The sequence below is a fragment of the Diadema antillarum genome, unplaced genomic scaffold (genome assembly GCF_040938485.1).
Source record: "Diadema antillarum isolate AM-2024a unplaced genomic scaffold, OU_Dant_1.0 scf00000014, whole genome shotgun sequence".
NCBI classification, from domain to species: domain Eukaryota; kingdom Metazoa; phylum Echinodermata; class Echinoidea; order Diadematoida; family Diadematidae; genus Diadema; species Diadema antillarum.
Window position 1 is genome coordinate 17,245 of NW_027270903.1, and position 21,397 is coordinate 38,641.

General features: G+C 41.0%; 1 protein-coding gene across 1 annotated transcript in view; it reads left to right on the forward strand.

Annotated features, from left to right (window-relative positions):
- The window catches only part of LOC139721578 (laminin subunit alpha-2-like), a gene marked incomplete at its 5' end in the record, with an annotated part of 40,118 nt that overhangs the window by 15,680 nt on the left and 3,041 nt on the right, over positions 1-21,397 (forward strand). The window contains 4 exons of the mRNA XM_071632913.1: positions 209-391; positions 771-953; positions 3,622-3,743; positions 4,097-4,214. Of these exons, the coding sequence (XP_071489014.1) occupies positions 209-391; positions 771-953; positions 3,622-3,743; positions 4,097-4,214 (606 nt within the window). The remainder of the gene's footprint in view (positions 1-208; positions 392-770; positions 954-3,621; positions 3,744-4,096; positions 4,215-21,397) is intronic.

The window sequence follows — 21,397 nt, forward strand, 5'->3', positions numbered from 1 at the left end:
CTCTGCAGAAGGAAAATTCATGATTGTCGCAACTCTTACACTATTAAACACATTTGTTATTCTCCATTCTGCAACAACAATGTATTCATTAGTGAAAAGAGACATAAAAGGAGCATCATAATCTGAATAAATTCAAGGTAATCATTCGTAATGTAAATCATCTGCTACAATTTACAATTTACAATTTTCTGTCCTTTCTCGACCACAGATTGAGATGACCAAAGAGGAGGCCAGTGAGCTCTTTGTCAGTGATGACCACATGATGGCCGGCACCCAGAGAGGGGTCACTCACTACCCTTCAGGGGCTAGTGTCAACCTCACCGCTGTCCAGTCTGAGCTGATGACCAGCGAAGTTTACTGGAACCTCCCTCAACCTTTCCTGGGAAACAAGGTAGAAATCCACCATGACCTACATTGCATGCATACTTGCATATATTTTATAGATATTGTTTATTTTCGGCACTTTGCCCAAGTTCCATGCATGTCCCTATTGATAAGAAATTATTTAATGAATAGAAGGTAATGATAAAGGCAATGATAACAACATCATGTTGTTTCTTTCTTTTTTTTTTACAATTGCACAAAGAACACAGAGTGTTCAGCCCTTTTAGCAGTATTATGTCACATCTTTACAGCGTGTGTTCACTTCTTTAATCAGAGGAAGAGGAAGACGAAGATTCTGCTAGGATTGAAAGCTCAGGCCCCTTTTGATTCCAAAGTAATTTGTTTAAATGAAAAGTCACTTCCCGATGATAATTCCCATCCACCAGGTGACTGCCTATGGAGGCATGATCAAGTACAAAATTGACTACCAGGAGCCAAAGAGTGACGATGGCTGGTCTGACCTTCGACCCTATCTCCCTCACATCATGATCGTCAGCAACATGCACTCTCTACAAATACCCATCCAGAATCTCAACGGGAAGGCCAGGCCCAAGCTGGAGTTGTTGGAGGTGAGGAATCCATACTTTGCCTTTTGCAGGCTCTCATGTGCATAGAGTATTGGGTATGATAGATATGGGGCATTACAGATATATGTTGTTGTTTTTATCATTAGGTGATACGCTATCAGCGTATCACCTATTGTGATTGTCAAAATTTCTCTTTTTTTTTATTCTTCTTTCTTTCTGCCACATTTTGTGTCGTCAATATCTCAACAATGACATTACGGAATGACATGACATTTTCAGTCAACATGTCTCATAACAATATCTGGGCACAATAAGGTTTTCATGACAGTAACATATCTATGACGTCATCTAGGCGCCATTTTGTGATTTTCGGACCTTGTCACATGATCGATCATAACTTCATAACTAGATATCATTTCTGTATCATTTTCGGTGGACATAAAGTTCAGGTCAGGCTCTATCTTACTTTTTAACGCTAGTTACCAAGGTCATCATTACGCGCGCATTTGCGCGCGTCAAAATTTTAAAAGCCTCAAAACGACTATCCAATGGGAAATCTCGAAGTTTCAGACAATTTTAAGCGTTTCAAACATTTTCTCGCGTGCGCGTCGGTCCGCGCAATTTCGCGCGCAGAGGGCGTAACCAACATGAAAATGCAATTTTTTTGACTGATTTGGATTTCTGATACTTTGAGTAACAATATCCATTGATTTCCGATCGATTTTTACCTATAACAAAGGAATGCACTGGCGTCAAAGTTGAAATTCCGCGCGCGCGTCTTTCTGCAAATATAGTGAAAAAACATGTCTTTGTTTATTTCGCCATAGCTCTTTAAATCGTCTGGTGACCCTATATTTCTATTGCATATTACAAAGGCATATGAATTGGAAATAACGTTTCAAGTACCAATATTGCCAGGAAAACTCATGACGTCATCATATCATCATCTGAAATCAAAAAAGTGGAATTAATTTTTTTGAGGTTCTGTTTCTGACATTCATTTGCTCGTATCTCTATTGTTTAAGCTTAATATTACCCCAAATTCAGATATGTTTTGCTTTGAACATTTGCCTTTCAAATCCATGTCATGGTTTTGAAATTTGATGACGTCATCATACTTTAAATTGTGATTAAAAGTAAAGACACAAAATCGGACAAGTTTACGTGTTATGTCTATGGGAGGTGATTTTTTTTTAAAACCATGCATTGACTTGACAACGTTTAAGCACCTTTATCTCAGCTGATTTTGCTTCATTTCCTCTGAAACTTTAGTATGTTGTAGCTGAGACAATAAGCTGCAGTAATCATGCATTTTATTCTTTGAAATCTTCTCATCAGATTGACAATTTTGCAGTTTAAAACTGAAAATGAAAATGGAATGTGGACAAAACGATTCCTCATGTATCTTTCACATACATAAGTTTACGTTCCCCATATTTTCTCGTCGAGACGTATGGCCGAGTGGCTAAAGGCGACGTCTCAGAGACGTAAGGTTGCGGGTTCGAACCCCACAAGATCACGAAACAAAATACTTAGCTATTTTACTTTTTTTTCTTCAATTTTGTATTACATATTCGTCCATGTAGAAATCACATTCGTATATAAACGCACCTATACACACACACGCCATATCCCTCTTTTTTGTGTGTTGGAGACCACATTGCTTCGACTGCAGCAAAATTTTGCAGGTTGACTTTGTCAAACCGATCATAGTATGTAATGACGACGACTGAGGTGTTGTACTTTGAACAATTGTCTTTCAAGACGATGTCATTGTTCGGTAATTTGATGACGTCATTACACTGAAAATTGTGATTAAAGGCAAGGTATGAAACTAGCCGATTATAGGTTTTATGTATTTTTCCCAAGTTGCCAGAAATGGCATAGTGACCTCAGTCGTTACAAGGCCGCTTTTCCGTCTAGCAATGCAATAGATGTTCACACGGCCACGTTGGTTGAGTGGGCATTGACTTTCCCCCTGTTATATTTATACATTGGTTTTTTTTTTTGTCTTACCATTTCCGTGGATGACCCGTGGCCGAGTGGTTACAGAAACGGTTTCGCATGCACGCTCAATATAACTTCAAGGTGCCTATATCACATTCTTTTCTTTGTCGATCACAGATGACTGTCATCTGATGACCACAAGCGTATCGCCTAACTCGTCCTCAATGTGACGAGTTTTCATGTCTCGTTTTATTCTTATTCTTATTATTGTTATCATCATTATTATTGTTGTTGCTCTTGTTGTCAGTGTTGGTGTTATCATTATCATTACCATACCTTTTATTATTATTTATATAGAAGGAATGTTTTTTTCATCTGTATACCTTCGATTTGCCATGAGCAATTCAATATGGTTGAAATTTATTCACAGCATAAAAATCTTGGTAATGGTGTGCAGTTTTGTTTTTGTTTTTTGCATATATTATGGATAATTTCTCAAGCGAATATATTTTTCTTATAGTTACACATCGATGTACTAGTGCAAACATGTACTTTAAAGTACTGTTGCTGGTCAAAGAGTACCATCATTTAGATTTTCTTCTCCTCAAACCATTTTAGGACATGTTCTATGTAGAATGTGCAATACTTAAAATATTACCAAAACAAATATGTTTACATACAATATGCATTCATGTAATCAAGAACTGTTTATTTTGTCAATGGATGGTACCTAAAATATATATTCGAAATATGATCCTTCTAGCACAATTTCAAGCATCAGGGGTCAAACAGGTCACCATCGAGGTCAGAGTTCATGATGGTTCTCAGAGACATCCAGGCCATACTTATCCCAGCCTCACAGTCCTACCAATCTCTTTCATCAAGGTATGCACTTTTTTCTTTCCATTTGTTTTGTTATGTTATGTTTTCTTTCGGGCTTTTGTTTCATCCAGTTGTATGTGTGAATTGTAAGGATACTGATTTAATGGTAGAATGTAAATTGCCGCTTTGCTGAAAATCGCTGATCACCACACAACAAGTAACAAACTCTTACTTTCTTTAAATGGAGTAGTCGTAATGTCACAAAAAAATCTCCATTTTTGTTTGAATAATCCACAACAGAAAAAGAATAGATATGTCATATTTTTATAAATTGTTTGCACCAAATATTTACCCTTGCGTACATTGCAATGACCTTGCATTTACATACAGTTTTCATTTCCGTACCCATTTGTCAGGATCTCTGGCGTGTACATGGAAGTTGGTGTCCCAAGGGGTAACAAGACCGCACCCCCAACCATCCTAGGCCTGGAGGAGTGTAAGTGCCCCAAGGGGTACAGGGGCACTTCCTGTGAGGTATGCTTCTGAAATATTAACCTTGAGTTTGCTTTCATTTCACTTTCATATGAGCTGTGTGCATACATTTTATGTCTCATGACACCAAGTTCAATGAATATTCTAGCCAGGATGCTGTATTATCTCTTTCTGTCTATATATCTCTCTCACTCTCCTCTCTCTTTTGTCACTTGTGTTTTATCCAGGAAGCATTTTTCTGCATATTTATTGTGGTCATTTCAAGCATCACTTTCCCATCCTTGTCAGAATGAAGCAAATAATCTGACATAGTTGTTGTATGAAGAGTACCTAACAATTGAGGAGTAGTCCCATGTATACTCAGGCAAGCGTCTATGGGAAATGTGTGTTGTAGCAAAATCAAACCATCCTCAATGGGTTAGTGATCATACAAAGATTCAGACTGTGCATCATATTTTGCAGAAATATCATATACTGTAAAAATGGTTTCTTTCGCGGTGGTTTTATTTTCGCGCTTTTCGCGCTTTGAGGTTGAACCGCGAATTTAACATCACGCGAATATGTTTTGAACTCGTCGCTTGTACAACGCTATCATTACCGACCGCGAATTTAAACACACGCGAAAAAGTCCGCACCGATGGAAACCGCGAAAGTTTCTGTACGTGATAGAAACCACTTTTACAGTAGTCTTAGAGGCAAAGGACCTACAGTGCTTGTTCACATCCTTATGAAGACACAGTAATGATACACATTGCTCATTGCTTGTAAGATGGGAATGAAAGGGGCTACACAGAGATGGGAATAAAAGGGTTATAGAAACTGCCATGCCAAATGAAAGGGTTTCCTTAGAGCTGGGAATAAAAGGGTTATAGAAAATGCATTGGCAAATAAAGGGTCTGCTCAGAGGTGGAAATAACAGGATTATAGAAAATGTATTGGCAAATGAAAGGGGGTACACTGAGCTGGGAATAAAAGGGTTTTAGAAAATGCATTGGCAAATGAGAGGGTCTACTCAGAGGTGGGAATAAAAGGGTGATAGACAATGCATTGGCAAATAAAAGGGGCTACACTGAGCTGGGAATAACAATGTTATAGAAAATGCATTGGCAAATGAAAGGGTCCACACTGAGCTGGGAATAAAAGGGTTATAGAAAATGTATTGGGAAATGAAAGGGGCTACACAGAGATGGGAATTAAAGGGTTACATTTGTCAAATGAAAGGGACTACGCTGAGCTGGGAATAAAAGGCTTGTAGAAACTGCCATGCCAAATGAAAGGGGCTACACTGAGCTGGGAATAAAAGGGTTATAGAAACTGCCATGCCAAATGAAAAGGGCTACATTGAGCTGGGAATAAAAGGGTTATAGAAAGTGTATTTCCAAATGAAAGGGGCTACACTAAGCTGGGAATAAAAGGGTTATAGAAACTGCCATGCCAAATGAAAGGGGCTATACTGAGCTGGGAATAAAAGGGTTATAGAAACTGCCATGCCAAATGAAAGGGGCTACACTGAGCTGGGAATAAACGGGTTATAGAAAGTGTATTTCCAAATGAAAGGGGCTACACTTAGCTGGGAATAAAAGGGTTATAGAAACTGCCATGCCAAATGAAAGGGGCTACTCTGAGCTGGGAATGAAAGGGTTATAGAAAGTGTATTGCCAAATGAAAGGGGCTACACTGAGCTGGGAATAAAAGGGTTATAGAAAGTGTATTTCCAAATGAAAGGGGCTACACTTAGCTGGGAATAAAAGGATTATTGTAACTGCCATGCCAAATGAAAGGGGCTACTCTGAGCTGGGAATAAAAGGGTTATAGAAACTGCCATGCCAAATGAAAGGGGCTACTCTGAGCTGGGAATAAAAGGGTTATAGAAACTGCCATGCCAAATGAAAGGGGCTATACTGAGCTGGGAATAAAAGGGTTATAGAAACTGCCATGCCAAATGAAAGGGGCTACACTGAGCTGGGAATAAAAGGGTTATAGAAAGTCTATTTCCAAATGAAAGGGGCTACACTGAGCTGGGAATAAAAGGGTTATAGAAACTGCCATGCCAAATGAAAGGGGCTACATTGAGCTGGGAATAAAAGGGTTATAGAAACTGCCATGCCAAATGAAAGGGGCTACTCTGAGCTGGGAATAAAAGGGTTATAGAAAGTGTATTGCCAATGAAAAGGGCAACACTGAGCTGGGAATAAAAGGGTTATAGAAACTGCGATGCCAAATGAAAGGGGCTACACTGAGCTGGGAATAAAAGGGTTATAGAAACTGCCATGCCAAATGAAAGGGGCTACTCTGAGCTGGGAATAAAAGAGTTATAGAAAGTGTATTGCCACATGAAAAGAGCTACATTGAGCTGAGAATAAAAGGGTTATAGAAACTGCCATGCCAAATGAAAGGGGCTACACTGAGCTGGGAATAAAAGGGTTATAGAATCTGCCATGCCAAATGAAAAGTGCTACACTGAGCTGGGAATAAAAGGGTTATAGAAATTGCCATGCCAAATGAAAGGGGCTATTCTGAGCTGGGAATAAAAGGGTTATAGAAAGTGTATTGCCACATGAAAAGGGCTACACTGAGCTGGGAATAAAAGGGTTATAGAAACTGCCATGCCAAATGAAAGGGGCTACACTGAGCTGGGAATAAAAGGGTTATAGAAAGTCTATTTCCAAATGAAAGGGGCTACACTGAGCTGGGAATAAAAGGGTTATAGAAACTGCCATGCCAAATGAAAGGGGCTACACTGAGCTGGGAATAAAAGGGTTATAGAAAGTCTATTTCCAAATGAAAGGGGCTACACTGAGCTGGGAATAAAAGGGTTATAGAAACTGCCATGCCAAATGAAAGGGGCTACACTAAGCTGGGAATAAAAGGGTTACAGAAACTGCCATGCCAAATGAAAGGGGCTATACTGAGCTGGGAATAAAAGGGTTATAGAAACTGCCATGCCAAATGAAAGGGGCTACACTGAGCTGGGAATAAAAGGGGTATAGAAAGTGTATTTCCAAATGAAAGGGGCTACACTTAGCTGGGATAAAAGGGTTATAGAAACTGCCATGCCAAATGAAAGGGGCTACTCTGAGCTGGGAATATGCCATGCCAAATGAAAGGGGCTATACTGAGCTGGGAATAAAAGGGTTATAGAAACTGCCATGCCAAATGAAAGGGGCTACACTGAGCTGGGAATAAAAGGGGTATAGAAAGTGTATTTCCAAATGAAAGGGGCTACACTTAGCTGGGAATAAAAGGGTTATAGAAACTGCCATGCCAAATGAAAGGGGCTACTCTGAGCTGGGAATGAAAGGGTTATAGAAAGTGTATTGCCAAATGAAAGGGGCTACACTGAGCTGGGAATAAAAGGGTTATAGAAAGTGTATTTCCAAATGAAAGGGGCTACACTAAGCTGGGAATAAAAGGGTTATAGAAACTGCCATGCCAAATGAAAGGGGCTATACTGAGCTGGGAATAAAAGGGTTATAGAAACTGCCATGCCAAATGAAAGGGGCTACACTGAGCTGGGAATAAAAGGGTTATAGAAAGTGTATTTCCAAATGAAAGGGGCTACACTTAGCTGGGAATCAAAGGATTATAGAAACTGCCATGCCAAATGAAAGGGGCTACACTGAGCTGGGAATAAAAGGGTTATAGAAAGTGTATTTCCAAATGAAAGGGGCTACACTTAGCTGGGAATCAAAGGATTATAGAAACTGCCATGCCAAATGAAAGGGGCTACTCTGAGCTGGGAATGAAAGGGTTATAGAAAGTGTATTGCCAAATGAAAGGGGCTACACTGAGCTGGGAATAAAAGGGTTATAGAAAATGTATTGGGAAATGAAAGGGGCTACACAGAGATGGGAATTAAAGGGTTACATTTGTCAAATGAAAGGGACTATGCTGAGCTGGGAATAAAAGGCTTGTAGAAACTGCCATGCCAAATGAAAGTGGCTACACTGAGCTGGGAATAAAAGGGTTATAGAAACTGCCATGCCAAATGAAAAGGGCTACATTGAGCTGGGAATAAAAGGGTTATAGAAACTGCCATGCCAAATGAAAGGGGCTACACTAAGCTGGGAATAAAAGGGTTATAGAAACTGCCATGCCAAATGAAAGGGGCTACACTGAGCTGGGAATAAAAGGGTTATAGAAAATGTATTGGGAAATGAAAGGGGCTACACAGAGATGGGAATTAAAGGGTTACATTTGTCAAATGAAAGGGACTATGCTGAGCTGGGAATAAAAGGCTTGTAGAAACTGCCATGCCAAATGAAAGGGGCTACACTGAGCTGGGAATAAAAGGGTTATAGAAACTGCCATGCCAAATGAAAAGGGCTACATTGAGCTGGGAATAAAAGGGTTATAGAAACTGCCATGCCAAATGAAAGGGGCTACACTGAGCTGGGAATAAAAGGGTTATAGAAAGTGTATTTCCAAATGAAAGGGGCTACACTTAGCTGGGAATAAAAGGGTTATAGAAACTGCCATGCCAAATGAAAGGGGCTACTCTGAGCTGGGAATGAAAGGGTTATAGAAAGTGTATTTCCAAATGAAAGGGGCTACACTTAGCTGGGAATAAAAGGATTATTGTAACTGCCATGCCAAATGAAAGGGGCTACTCTGAGCTGGGAATAAAAGGGTTATAGAAACTGCCATGCCAAATGAAAGGGGCTACTCTGAGCTGGGAATAAAAGGGTTATAGAAACTGCCATGCCAAATGAAAGGGGCTATACTGAGCTGGGAATAAAAGGGTTATAGAAACTGCCATGCCAAATGAAAGGGGCTACACTGAGCTGGGAATAAAAGGGTTATAGAAAGTCTATTTCCAAATGAAAAGGGCTACACTGAGCTGGGAATAAAAGGGTTATAGAAACTGCCATGCCAAATGAAAGGGGCTACACTAAGCTGGGAATAAAAGGGTTATAGAAACTGCCATGCCAAATGAAAGGGGCTATACTGAGCTGGGAATAAAAGGGTTATAGAAACTGCCATGCCAAATGAAAGGGACTACACTGAGCTGGGAATAAAAGGGTTATAGAAAGTCTATTTCCAAATGAAAGGGGCTACACTGAGCTGGGAATAAAAGGGTTATAGAAACTGCCATGCCAAATGAAAGGGGCTACACTAAGCTAGGAATAAAAGGGTTATAGAAACTGCCATGCCAAATGAAAGGGGCTATACTGAGCTGGGAATAAAAGGGTTATAGAAACTGCCATGCCAAATGAAAGGGGCTACACTGAGCTGGGAATAAAAGGGTTATAGAAAGTCTATTTCCAAATGAAAAGGGCTACACTGAGCTGGGAATAAAAGGGTTATAGAAACTGCCATGCCAAATGAAAGGGGCTACACTAAGCTGGGAATAAAAGGGTTATAGAAACTGCCATGCCAAATGAAAGGGGCTATACTGAGCTGGGAATAAAAGGGTTATAGAAACTGCCATGCCAAATGAAAGGGACTACACTGAGCTGGGAATAAAAGGGTTATAGAAAGTCTATTTCCAAATGAAAGGGGCTACACTGAGCTGGGAATAAAAGGGTTATAGAAACTGCCATGCCAAATGAAAGGGGCTACACTAAGCTAGGAATAAAAGGGTTATAGAAACTGCCATGCCAAATGAAAGGGGCTATACTGAGCTGGGAATAAAAGGGTTATAGAAACTGCCATGCCAAATGAAAGGGGCTACACTGAGCTGGGAATAAAAGGGTTATAGAAAGTCTATTTCCAAATGAAAGGGGCTACACTGAGCTGGGAATAAAAGGGTTATAGAAACTGCCATGCCAAATGAAAGGGGCTACTCTGAGCTGGGAATGAAAGGGTTATAGAAAGTGTATTGCCAAATGAAAGGGGCTACACTGAGCTGGGAATAAAAGGGTTATAGAAAGTGTATTTCCAAATGAAAGGGGCTACATTTAGCTGGGAATAAAAGGGTTATTGTAACTGCCATGCCAAATGAAAGGGGCTACTCTGAGCTGGGCATAAAAGGGTTATAGAAACTGCCATGCCAAATGAAAGGGGCTACTCTGAGCTGGGAATAAAAGGGTTATAGAAACTGCCATGCCAAATGAAAGGGGCTATACTGAGCTTGGAATAAAAGGGTTATAGAAACTGCCATGCCAAATGAAAGGGGCTACACTGAGCTGGGAGTAAAAGGGTTATAGAATCTGCCATGCCAAATGAAAAGGGCTACACTGAGCTGGGAATAAAAGGGTTATAGAAACTGCCATGCCAAATGAAAGGGGCTACTCTGAGCTGGGAATAAAAGGGTTATAGAAAGTGTATGTCCAAATGAAAGGGGCTACACTTAGCTGGGAATAAAAGGATTATTGTAACTGCCATGCCAAATGAAAGGGGCTACTCTGAGCTGGGAATAAAAGGGTTATAGAAACTGCCATGCCAAATGAAAGGGGCTACTCTGAGCTGGGAATAAAAGGGTTATAGAAAGTGTATTGCCACATGAAAAGGGCTACACTGAGCTGGGAATAAAAGGGTTATAGAAAGTGTATTTCCAAATGAAAGGGGCTACACTTAGCTGGGAATAAAAGGATTATTGTAACTGCCATGCCAAATGAAAGGGGCTACTCTGAGCTGGGAATAAAAGGGTTATAGAAACTGCCATGCCAAATGAAAGGGGCTACTCTGAGCTGGGAATAAAAGGGTTATAGAAACTGCCATGCCAAATGAAAGGGGCTACACTGAGCTGGGAATAAAAGGGTTATAGAAAGTCTATTTCCAAATGAAAAGGGCTACACTGAGCTGGGAATAAAAGGGTTATAGAAACTGCCATGCCAAATGAAAGGGGCTACACTAAGCTGGGAATAAAAGGGTTATAGAAACTGCCATGCCAAATGAAAGGGGCTATACTGAGCTGGGAATAAAAGGGTTATAGAAACTGCCATGCCAAATGAAAGGGACTACACTGAGCTGGGAATAAAAGGGTTATAGAAAGTCTATTTCCAAATGAAAGGGGCTACACTGAGCTGGGAATAAAAGGGTTATAGAAACTGCCATGCCAAATGAAAGGGGCTACACTAAGCTAGGAATAAAAGGGTTATAGAAACTGCCATGCCAAATGAAAGGGGCTATACTGAGCTGGGAATAAAAGGGTTATAGAAACTGCCATGCCAAATGAAAGGGGCTACACTGAGCTGGGAATAAAAGGGTTATAGAAAGTCTATTTCCAAATGAAAGGGGCTACACTGAGCTGGGAATAAAAGGGTTATAGAAACTGCCATGCCAAATGAAAGGGGCTACTCTGAGCTGGGAATGAAAGGGTTATAGAAAGTGTATTGCCAAATGAAAGGGGCTACACTGAGCTGGGAATAAAAGGGTTATAGAAAGTGTATTTCCAAATGAAAGGGGCTACATTTAGCTGGGAATAAAAGGGTTATTGTAACTGCCATGCCAAATGAAAGGGGCTACTCTGAGCTGGGCATAAAAGGGTTATAGAAACTGCCATGCCAAATGAAAGGGGCTACTCTGAGCTGGGAATAAAAGGGTTATAGAAACTGCCATGCCAAATGAAAGGGGCTATACTGAGCTGGGAATAAAAGGGTTATAGAAACTGCCATGCCAAATGAAAGGGGCTACACTGAGCTGGGAGTAAAAGGGTTATAGAATCTGCCATGCCAAATGAAAAGGGCTACACTGAGCTGGGAATAAAACTGTTATAGAAACTGCCATGCCAAATGAAATGGGCTACTCTGAGCTGGGAATAAAAGGGTTATATAAACTGCCATGCCAATTGAAAGGGGCTACTCTGAGCTGGGAATAAAAGGGTTATAGAAAGTGTATTGCCACATGAAAAGGGCTACACTGAGCTGGGAATAAAAGGGTTATAGAAACTGCCATGCCAAATGAAAGGGGCTACTCTGAGCTGGGAATAAAAGGGTTATAGAAACTTCCATGCCAAATGAAAGGGGCTACACTGAGCTGGGAATAAAAGGGTTATAGAAAGTGTATTTCCAAATGAAAGGGGCTACACTTAGCTGGGAATAAAAGGGTTATAGAAACTGCCATGCCAAATGAAAGGGGCTACACTGAGCTGGGAATAAAAGGGTTATAGAAACTGCCATGCCAAATGAAAGGGGCTACACTGAGCTGGGAATAAAAGGGTTATAGAATCTGCCATGCCAAATGAAAGGGGCTACACTGAGCTGGGAATAAAAGGGTTATATAAACTGCCATGCCAATTGAAAGGGGCTACTCTGAGCTGGGAATAAAAGGGTTATATAAACTGCCATGCCAATTGAAAGGGGCTACTCTGAGCTGGGAATAAAAGGGTTATAGAAAGTGTATTGCCACATGAAAAGGGCTACACTGAGCTGGGAATAAAAGGGTTATAGAAACTGCCATGCCAAATGAAATGGGCTACTCTGAGCTGGGAATAAAAGGGTTATAGAAACTGCCATGCCAAATGAAAGGGGCTATACTGAGCTGGGAATAAAAGGGTTATAGAAACTGCCATGCCAAATGAAAGGGGCTACACTGAGCTGGGAATAAAAGGGTTATAGAAAGTGTATTTCCAAATGAAAGGGGCTACACTTAGCTGGGAATAAGAGGGTTATTGTAACTGCCATGCCAAATGAAAGGGGCTACTCTAAGCTGGGAATAAAAGGGTTATAGAAACTGCCATGCCAAGTGAAAGGGGCTATACTGAGGGGCTATATAGTTGTTGGATGAAGAGTGCTTAACAATTGAGGAGTAGTCCCATGTATACTCAGGCAAGCGTCTATGGGAAATGTGTGTTGTAGCAAAATCAAACCATCCTCAATGGGTTAGTGATCATACGAAGATTCAGACTGTGCATCATATTTTGCAGAAATATTATATACTGTAAAAATGGTTTCTTTCGCGGTGGTTTTATTTTCGCGCTTTTCGCGCTTTGAGGTTGAACCGCGAATTTAACATCACGCGAATATGTTTTGAACTCGTCGCTTGTACAACGCTATCATTACCGACCGCGAATTTAAACACACGCGAAAAAGTCTGCACCGATGGAAACCGCGAAAGTTTCTGTACGTGAAAGAAACCACTTTTACAGTAGTCTTAGAGGCAAAGGACCTACAGTGCTTGTTCACATCCTTATGAAGACACAGTAATGATACACATTGCTCATTGCTTGTAAGATGGGAATGAAAGGGGCTACACAGAGATGGGAATAAAAGGGTTATAGAAACCGCCATGCCAAATAAAAGGGTTTCCTTAGAGCTGGGAATAAAAGGGTTATAGAAAATGCATTGGCAAATAAAGGGTCTGCTCAGAGGTGGAAATAACAGGATTATAGAAAATGTATTGGCAAATGAAAGGGGTACACTGAGCTGGGAATAAAAGGGTTATAGAAAATGTATTGGGAAATGAAAGGGACTACACAGAGATGGGAATTAAAGGGTTACATTTGTCAAATGAAAGGGACTACGCTGAGCTGGGAATAAAAGGCTTATAGAAACTGCCATGCCAAATGAAAGGGGCTACACTGAGCTGGGAATAAAAGGATTATAGAAACTGCCATGCCAAATGAAAAGGGCTACATTGAGCTGGGAATAAAAGGGTTATAGAAACTGCCATGCCAAATGAAAGGGGCTATACTAAGCTGGGAATAAAAGGGTTATAGAAACTGCCATGCCAAATGAAAAGGGCTACATTGAGCTGGGAATAAAAGGGTTATAGAAACTGCCATGCCAAATGAAAAGGTCTATACTGAGCTGGGAATAAAAGGGTTATAGAAACTGCCATGCCAAATGAAAGGGGCTACACTGAGCTGGGAATAAAAGGGTTATAGAAAGTGTATTTCCAAATGAAAGGGGCTACACTTAGCTGGGAATAAAAGGGTTATAGAAACTGCCATGCCAAATGAAGGGGGCTACACTGAGCTGGGAATAAAAGGGTTATAGAAAGTGTATTTCCAAATGAAAGGGGCTACACTTAGCTGGGAATAAAAGGGTTATAGAAACTGCCATGCCAAATGAAAGGGGCTATACTGAGCTGGGAATAAAAGGGTTATAGAAACTGCCATGCCAAATGAAAGGGGCTACACTGAGCTGGGAATAAAAGGGTTATAGAAACTGCCATGCCAAATGAAAGGGGCTACACTTAGCTGGGAATAAAAGGGTTATAGAAACTGCCATGCCAAATGAAAGGGGCTACTCTGAGCTGGGAATAAAAGGGTTATAGAAAGTGTATTGCCAAATGAAAGGGACTACACAGAGATGGGAATTAAAGGGTTACATTTGTCAAATGAAAGGGACTACGCTGAGCTGGGAATAAAAGGCTTATAGAAACTGCCATGCCAAATGAAAGGGGCTACACTGAGCTGGGAATAAAAGGATTATAGAAACTGCCATGCCAAATGAAAAGGGCTACATTGAGCTGGGAATAAAAGGGTTATAGAAACTGCCATGCCAAATGAAAGGGGCTATACTAAGCTGGGAATAAAAGGGTTATAGAAACTGCCATGCCAAATGAAAAGGGCTACATTGAGCTGGGAATAAAAGGGTTATAGAAACTGCCATGCCAAATGAAAAGGGCTATACTGAGCTGGGAATAAAAGGGTTATAGAAACTGCCATGCCAAATGAAAGGGGCTACACTGAGCTGGGAATAAAAGGGTTATAGAAAGTGTATTTCCAAATGAAAGGGGCTACACTTAGCTGGGAATAAAAGGGTTATAGAAACTGCCATGCCAAATGAAGGGGGCTACACTGAGCTGGGAATAAAAGGGTTATAGAAAGTGTATTTCCAAATGAAAGGGGCTACACTTAGCTGGGAATAAAAGGGTTATAGAAACTGCCATGCCAAATGAAAGGGGCTATACTGAGCTGGGAATAAAAGGGTTATAGAAACTGCCATGCCAAATGAAAGGGGCTACACTGAGCTGGGAATAAAAGGGTTATAGAAACTGCCATGCCAAATGAAAGGGGCTACACTTAGCTGGGAATAAAAGGGTTATAGAAACTGCCATGCCAAATGAAAGGGGCTACTCTGAGGTGGGAATAAAAGGGTTATAGAAAGTGTATTGCCAAATGAAAGGGGCTACACTGAGCTGGGAATAAAAGGGTTATAGAAAGTGTATTTCCAAATGAAAGGGGCTACACTTAGCTGGGAATAAAAGGGTTATAGAAACTGCCATGCCAAATGAAAGGGGCTATACTGAGCTGGGAATAAAAGGGTTATAGAAACTGCCATGCCAAATGAAAGGGGCTACACTGAGCTGGGAATAAAAGGGTTATAGAAACTGCCATGCCAAATGAAAGGGGCTACACTTAGCTGGGAATAAAAGGGTTATAGAAACTGCCATGCCAAATGAAAGGGGCTACTCTGAGCTGGGAATAAAAGGGTTATAGAAAGTGTATTGCCAAATGAAAGGGGCTACACTGAGCTGGGAATAAAAGGGTTATAGAAAGTGTATTTCCAAATGAAAGGGGCTACACTTAGCTGGGAATAAAAGGGTTATAGAAAGTGTGTTTCCAAATGAAAGGGGCTACTCTGAGCTGGGAATAAAAGGGTTATAGAAACTGCCATGCCAAATGAAAGGGGCTACATTGAGCTGGGAATAAAAGGGTTATAGAAACTGCCATGCCAAATGAAAGGGGCTACTCTGAGCTGGGAATAAAAGGGTTATAGAAAGTGTATTGCCAATGAAAAGGGCTACACTGAGCTGGGAATAAAAGGGTTATAGAAAATGTATTGGGAAATGAAAGGGACTACACAGAGATGGGAATTAAAGGGTTACATTTGTCAAATGAAAGGGACTACGCTGAGCTGGGAATAAAAGGCTTATAGAAACTGCCATGCCAAATGAAAGGGGCTACACTGAGCTGGGAATAAAAGGATTATAGAAACTGCCATGCCAAATGAAAAGGGCTACATTGAGCTGGGAATAAAAGGGTTATAGAAACTGCCATGCCAAATGAAAGGGGCTATACTAAGCTGGGAATAAAAGGGTTATAGAAACTGCCATGCCAAATGAAAGGGGCTATACTGAGCTGGGAATAAAAGGGTTATAGAAACTGCCATGCCAAATGAAAGGGGCTACACTTAGCTGGGAATAAAAGGGTTATAGAAACTGCCATGCCAAATGAAAGGGGCTACATTGAGCTGGGAATAAAAGGGTTATAGAAACTGCCATGCCAAATGAAAGGGGCTACTCTGAGCTGGGAATAAAAGGGTTATAGAAAGTGTATTGCCAATGAAAAGGGCTACACTGAGCTGGGAATAAAAGGGTTATAGAAAATGTATTGGGAAATGAAAGGGACTACACAGAGATGGGAATTAAAGGGTTACATTTGTCAAATGAAAGGGACTACGCTGAGCTGGGAATAAAAGGCTTATAGAAACTGCCATGCCAAATGAAAGGGGCTACACTGAGCTGGGAATAAAAGGATTATAGAAACTGCCATGCCAAATGAAAAGGGCTACATTGAGCTGGGAATAAAAGGGTTATAGAAACTGCCATGCCAAATGAAAGGGGCTATACTAAGCTGGGAATAAAAGGGTTATAGAAACTGCCATGCCAAATGAAAGGGGCTACTCTGAGCTGGGAATAAAAGGGTTATAGAAACTGCCATGCCAAATGAAAGGGGCTACACTTAGCTGGGAATAAAAGGGTTATAGAAACTGCCATGCCAAATGAAAGGGGCTACTCTGAGCTGGGAATAAAAGGGTTATAGAAAGTGTATTGCCAAATGAAAGGGGCTACACTGAGCTGGGAATAAAAGGGTTATAGAAAGTGTATTTCCAAATGAAAGGGGCTACACTTAGCTGGGAATAAAAGGGTTATAGAAAGTGTGTTTCCAAATGAAAGGGGCTACTCTGAGCTGGGAATAAAAGGGTTATAGAAACTGCCATGCCAAATGAAAGGGGCTACATTGAGCTGGGAATAAAAGGGTTATAGAAACTGCCATGCCAAATGAAAGGGGCTACTCTGAGCTGGGAATAAAAGGGTTATAGAAAGTGTATTGCCAATGAAAAGGGCTACACTGAGCTGGGAATAAAAGGGTTATAGAAACCGCGATGCCAAATGAAAGGGGCTACACTGAGCTGGGAATAAAAGGGTTATAGAAAGTGTATTGCCACATGAAAGGGGCTACTCTGAGCTGGGAATAAAAGGGTTATAGAAACTGCCATGCCAAATGAAAGGGGCTACACTGAGCTGGGAATAAAAGGGTTATAGAAACTGCCATGCCAAATGAAAGGGGCTACTCTGAGCTGGGAATAAAAGGGTTATAGAAAGTGTATTTCCAAATGAAAGGGGCTACACTTAGCTGGGAATAAAAGGGTTATAGAAACTGCCATGCCAAATGAAAGGGGCTACTCTGAGCTGGGAATAAAAGGGTTATAGAAACTGCCATGCCAAATGAAAGGGGCTACTCTGAGCTGGGAATAAAAGGGTTATAGAAACTTCCATGCCAAATGAAAGGGGCTACACTGAGCTGGGAATAAAAGGGTTATAGAAAGTGTATTTCCAAATGAAAGGGGCTACACTTAGCTGGGAATAAAAGGGTTATAGAAACTGCCATGCCAAATGGAAGGGGCTACTCTGAGCTGGGAATAAAAGGGTTATAGAAAGTGTATTTCCAAATGAAAGGGGCTACACTTAGCTTGGAATAAAAGGGTTATAGAAACTGCCATGCCAAATGAAAGGGGCTACACTGAGCTGGGAATAAAAGGGTTATAGAAAGTGTATTGCCACATGAAAAGAGCTACATTGAGCTGAGAATAAAAGGGTTATAGAAACTGCCATGCCAAATGAAAGGGGCTACACTGAGCTGGGAATAAAAGGGTTATAGAAACTGCCATGCCAAATGAAAGGGGCTACTCTGAGCTGGGAATAAAAGGGTTATAGAAACTGCCATGCCAAATGAAAGGGGCTACACTGAGCTGGGAATAAAAGGGTTATAGAAACTGCCATGCCAAATGAAAGGGGCTACACTGAGCTGGGAATAAAAGGGTTATAGAAAGTGTATTTCCAAATGAAAGGGGCTACACTTAGCTGGGAATAAAAGGGTTATAGAAACTGCCATGCCAAATGAAAGGGGCTACTCTGAGCTGGGAATAAAAGGGTTATAGAAACTGCCATGCCAAATGAAAGGGGCTACTCTGAGCTGGGAATAAAAGGGTTATAGAAACTGCCATGCCAAATGGAAGGGGCTACTCTGAGCTGGGAATAAAAGCGTTATAGAAAGTGTATTGCCACTTGAAAAGAGCTACACTGAGCTGGGAATAAAAGGGTTATAGAAACTGCCATGCCAAATGAAAGGGGCTACACTGAGCTGGGAATAAAAGGGTTATAGAAACTGCCATGCCAAATGTAAGGGGCTACTCTGAGCTGGGAATAAAAGGGTTATAGAAAGTGTATTGCCAATGAAAAGGGCTACACTGAGCTGGGAATAAAAGGGTTATAGAAACTGCCATGCCAAATGAAAGGGGCTACACTGAGCTATGAATAAAAGGGTTATAGAAACCGCCATGCCAAATGAAAGGGGCTACTCTGAGCTGGGAATAAAAGGGTTATAGAAAGTGTATTGCCACATGAAAAGGGCTACACTGAGCTGGGAATAAAGGGTTATAGAAACTGCCATGCCAAATGAAAGGGGCTACACTGAGCTGGGAATAAAATTGTTATAGAAAATGCATTTGCAAATGAAAGGGGCGTCACTGAGCTGGGAATAAAAGGGTTATAGAAACTGTCTTGCCAAATGAAAGGGTTTCCACAGAGCTGGGAATAAAAGGGTTATAGAAACTGCCATGCCAAATAAAAGGGGCTACATTGAGCTGGGAATAAAAGGGTTATATAAACTGCCATGCCAAATGAAAGGGGCTACACTGAGCTGGGAATAAAAGGGTTATAGAAAGTGTATTGCCAAATGAAAGGGGCTACATTGAGCTGGGAATAAAAGGGTTATAGAAAGTGTATTGCCAATGAAAAGGGCAACACTGAGCTGGGAATAAAAGGGTTATAGAAACTGTCATGCCAAATGAAAGGGGCTACTCTGAGCTGGGAATAAAAGGGTTATAGAAAATGCATTGGCAAATAAAAGGGACTACACTGAGCTGGGAATAAAAGGGTTATAGAAACTGCTTTGCCAAATAAAAAGTTTCCGCAGAGCTGGGAATAAAAGGGTTATAGAAAATGCATGGGCAAATGAAAGGGACTACACTGAGCTGGGAATAAAAGGGTTACAGAAACTGCCATGCCAAATGAAAGGGGCTACTCTGAGCTGGGAATAAAAGGGTTATAGAAACTGCCATGCCAAATGAAAGGGGCTACATTGAGCTGGGAATAAAAGGGTTATAGAAACTGCCATGCCAAATGAAAGGGGCTATACTAAGCTGGGAATAAAAGGGTTATAGAAACTGCCATGCCAAATGAAAGGGGCTACACTGAGCTGGGAATAAAAGGGTTATAAAAACTGCCATGCCAAATGAAAGGGGCTACTCTGAGCTGGGAATAAAAGGGTTATAGAAACTGCCATGCCAAATGAAAGGGGCTACACTGAGCTGGGAATAAAAGGGTTATAGAAACTGCCATGCCAAATGAAAGGGGCTACTCTGAGCTGGGAATAAAAGGGTTATAGAAACTGCCATGCCAAATGAAAGGGGCTACACTGAGCTGGGAATAAAAGGGTTATAGAAACTGCCATGCCAAATGAAAGGGGCTACACTGAGCTGGGAATAAAAGGGTTATAGAAAGTGTATTTCCAAATGAAAGGGGCTACACTTAGCTGGGAATAAAAGGGTTATAGAAACTGCCATGCCAAATGAAAGGGGCTACTCTGAGCTGGGAATAAAAGGGTTATAGAAACTGCCATGCCAAATGAAAGGGGCTACTCTGAGCTGGGAATAAAAGGGTTATAGAAACTGCCATGCCAAATGGAAGGGGCTACTCTGAGCTGGGAATAAAAGCGTTATAGAAAGTGTATTGCCACATGAAAAGAGCTACACTGAGCTGGGAATAAAAGGGTTATAGAAACTGCCATGCCAAATGAAAGGGGCTACACTGAGCTGGGAATAAAAGGGTTATAGAAACTGCCATGCCAAATGTAAGGGGCTACTCTGAGCTGGGAATAAAAGGGTTATAGAAAGTGTATTGCCAATGAAAAGGGCTACACTGAGCTGGGAATAAAAGGGTTATAGAAACTGCCATGCCAAATGAAAGGGGCTACACTGAGCTGGGAATAAAAGGGTTATAGAAACCGCCATGCCAAATGAAAGGGGCTACTCTGAGCTGGGAATAAAAGGGTTATAGAAAGTGTATTGCCACATGAAAAGGGCTACACTGAGCTGGGAATAAAGGGTTATAGAAACTGCCATGCCAAATGAAAGGGGCTACACTGAGCTGGGAATAAAATTGTTATAGAAAATGCATTTGCAAATGAAAGGGGCGTCACTGAGCAGGGAATAAAAGGGTTATAGAAACTGTCTTGCCAAATGAAAGGGTTTCCACAGAGCTGGGAATAAAAGGGTTATAGAAACTGCCATGCCAAATAAAAGGGGCTACATTGAGCTGGGAATAAAAGGGTTATATAAACTGCCATGCCAAATGAAAGGGGCTACACTGAGCTGGGAATAAAAGGGTTATAGAAAGTGTATTGCCAAATGAAAGGGGCTACATTGAGCTGGGAATAAAAGGGTTATAGAAAGTGTATTGCCAATGAAAAGGGCAACACTGAGCTGGGAATAAAAGGGTTATAGAAACTGTCATGCCAAATGAAAGGGGCTACTCTGAGCTGGGAATAAAAGGGTTATAGAAAATGCATTGGCAAATAAAAGGGACTACACTGAGCTGGGAATAAAAGGGTTATAGAAACTGCTTTGCCAAATAAAAAGTTTCCGCAGAGCTGGGAATAAAAGGGTTATAGAAAATGCATGGGCAAATGAAAGGGACTACACTGAGCTGGGAATAAAAGGGTTACAGAAAATGCATTTGCAAATGAAAGGGACTACACTGATCTGGGAATAAAAGGGTTATACAAAATGTCTTGCCAAATGAAAGGGTTTCCGCAGAGCTGGGAATAAAAGGGTTATAGAAAATACATTGGCTAATGAAAGGGGCTACACTGAGCTGGGAATAAAAGGGTTATAGAAAATGCATTTGCAAATAAAAGGGGCTCCATTGAGCTGGGAATAAAAGGGTTATAGAAATTGCATTGGCAAATGAAAGGTGCTACACTGACCTGGGAATAAAAGGGTTATAGAAACTGTCTTGCCAAATGAAAGGGTTTCCGCAGTGCTGGGAAT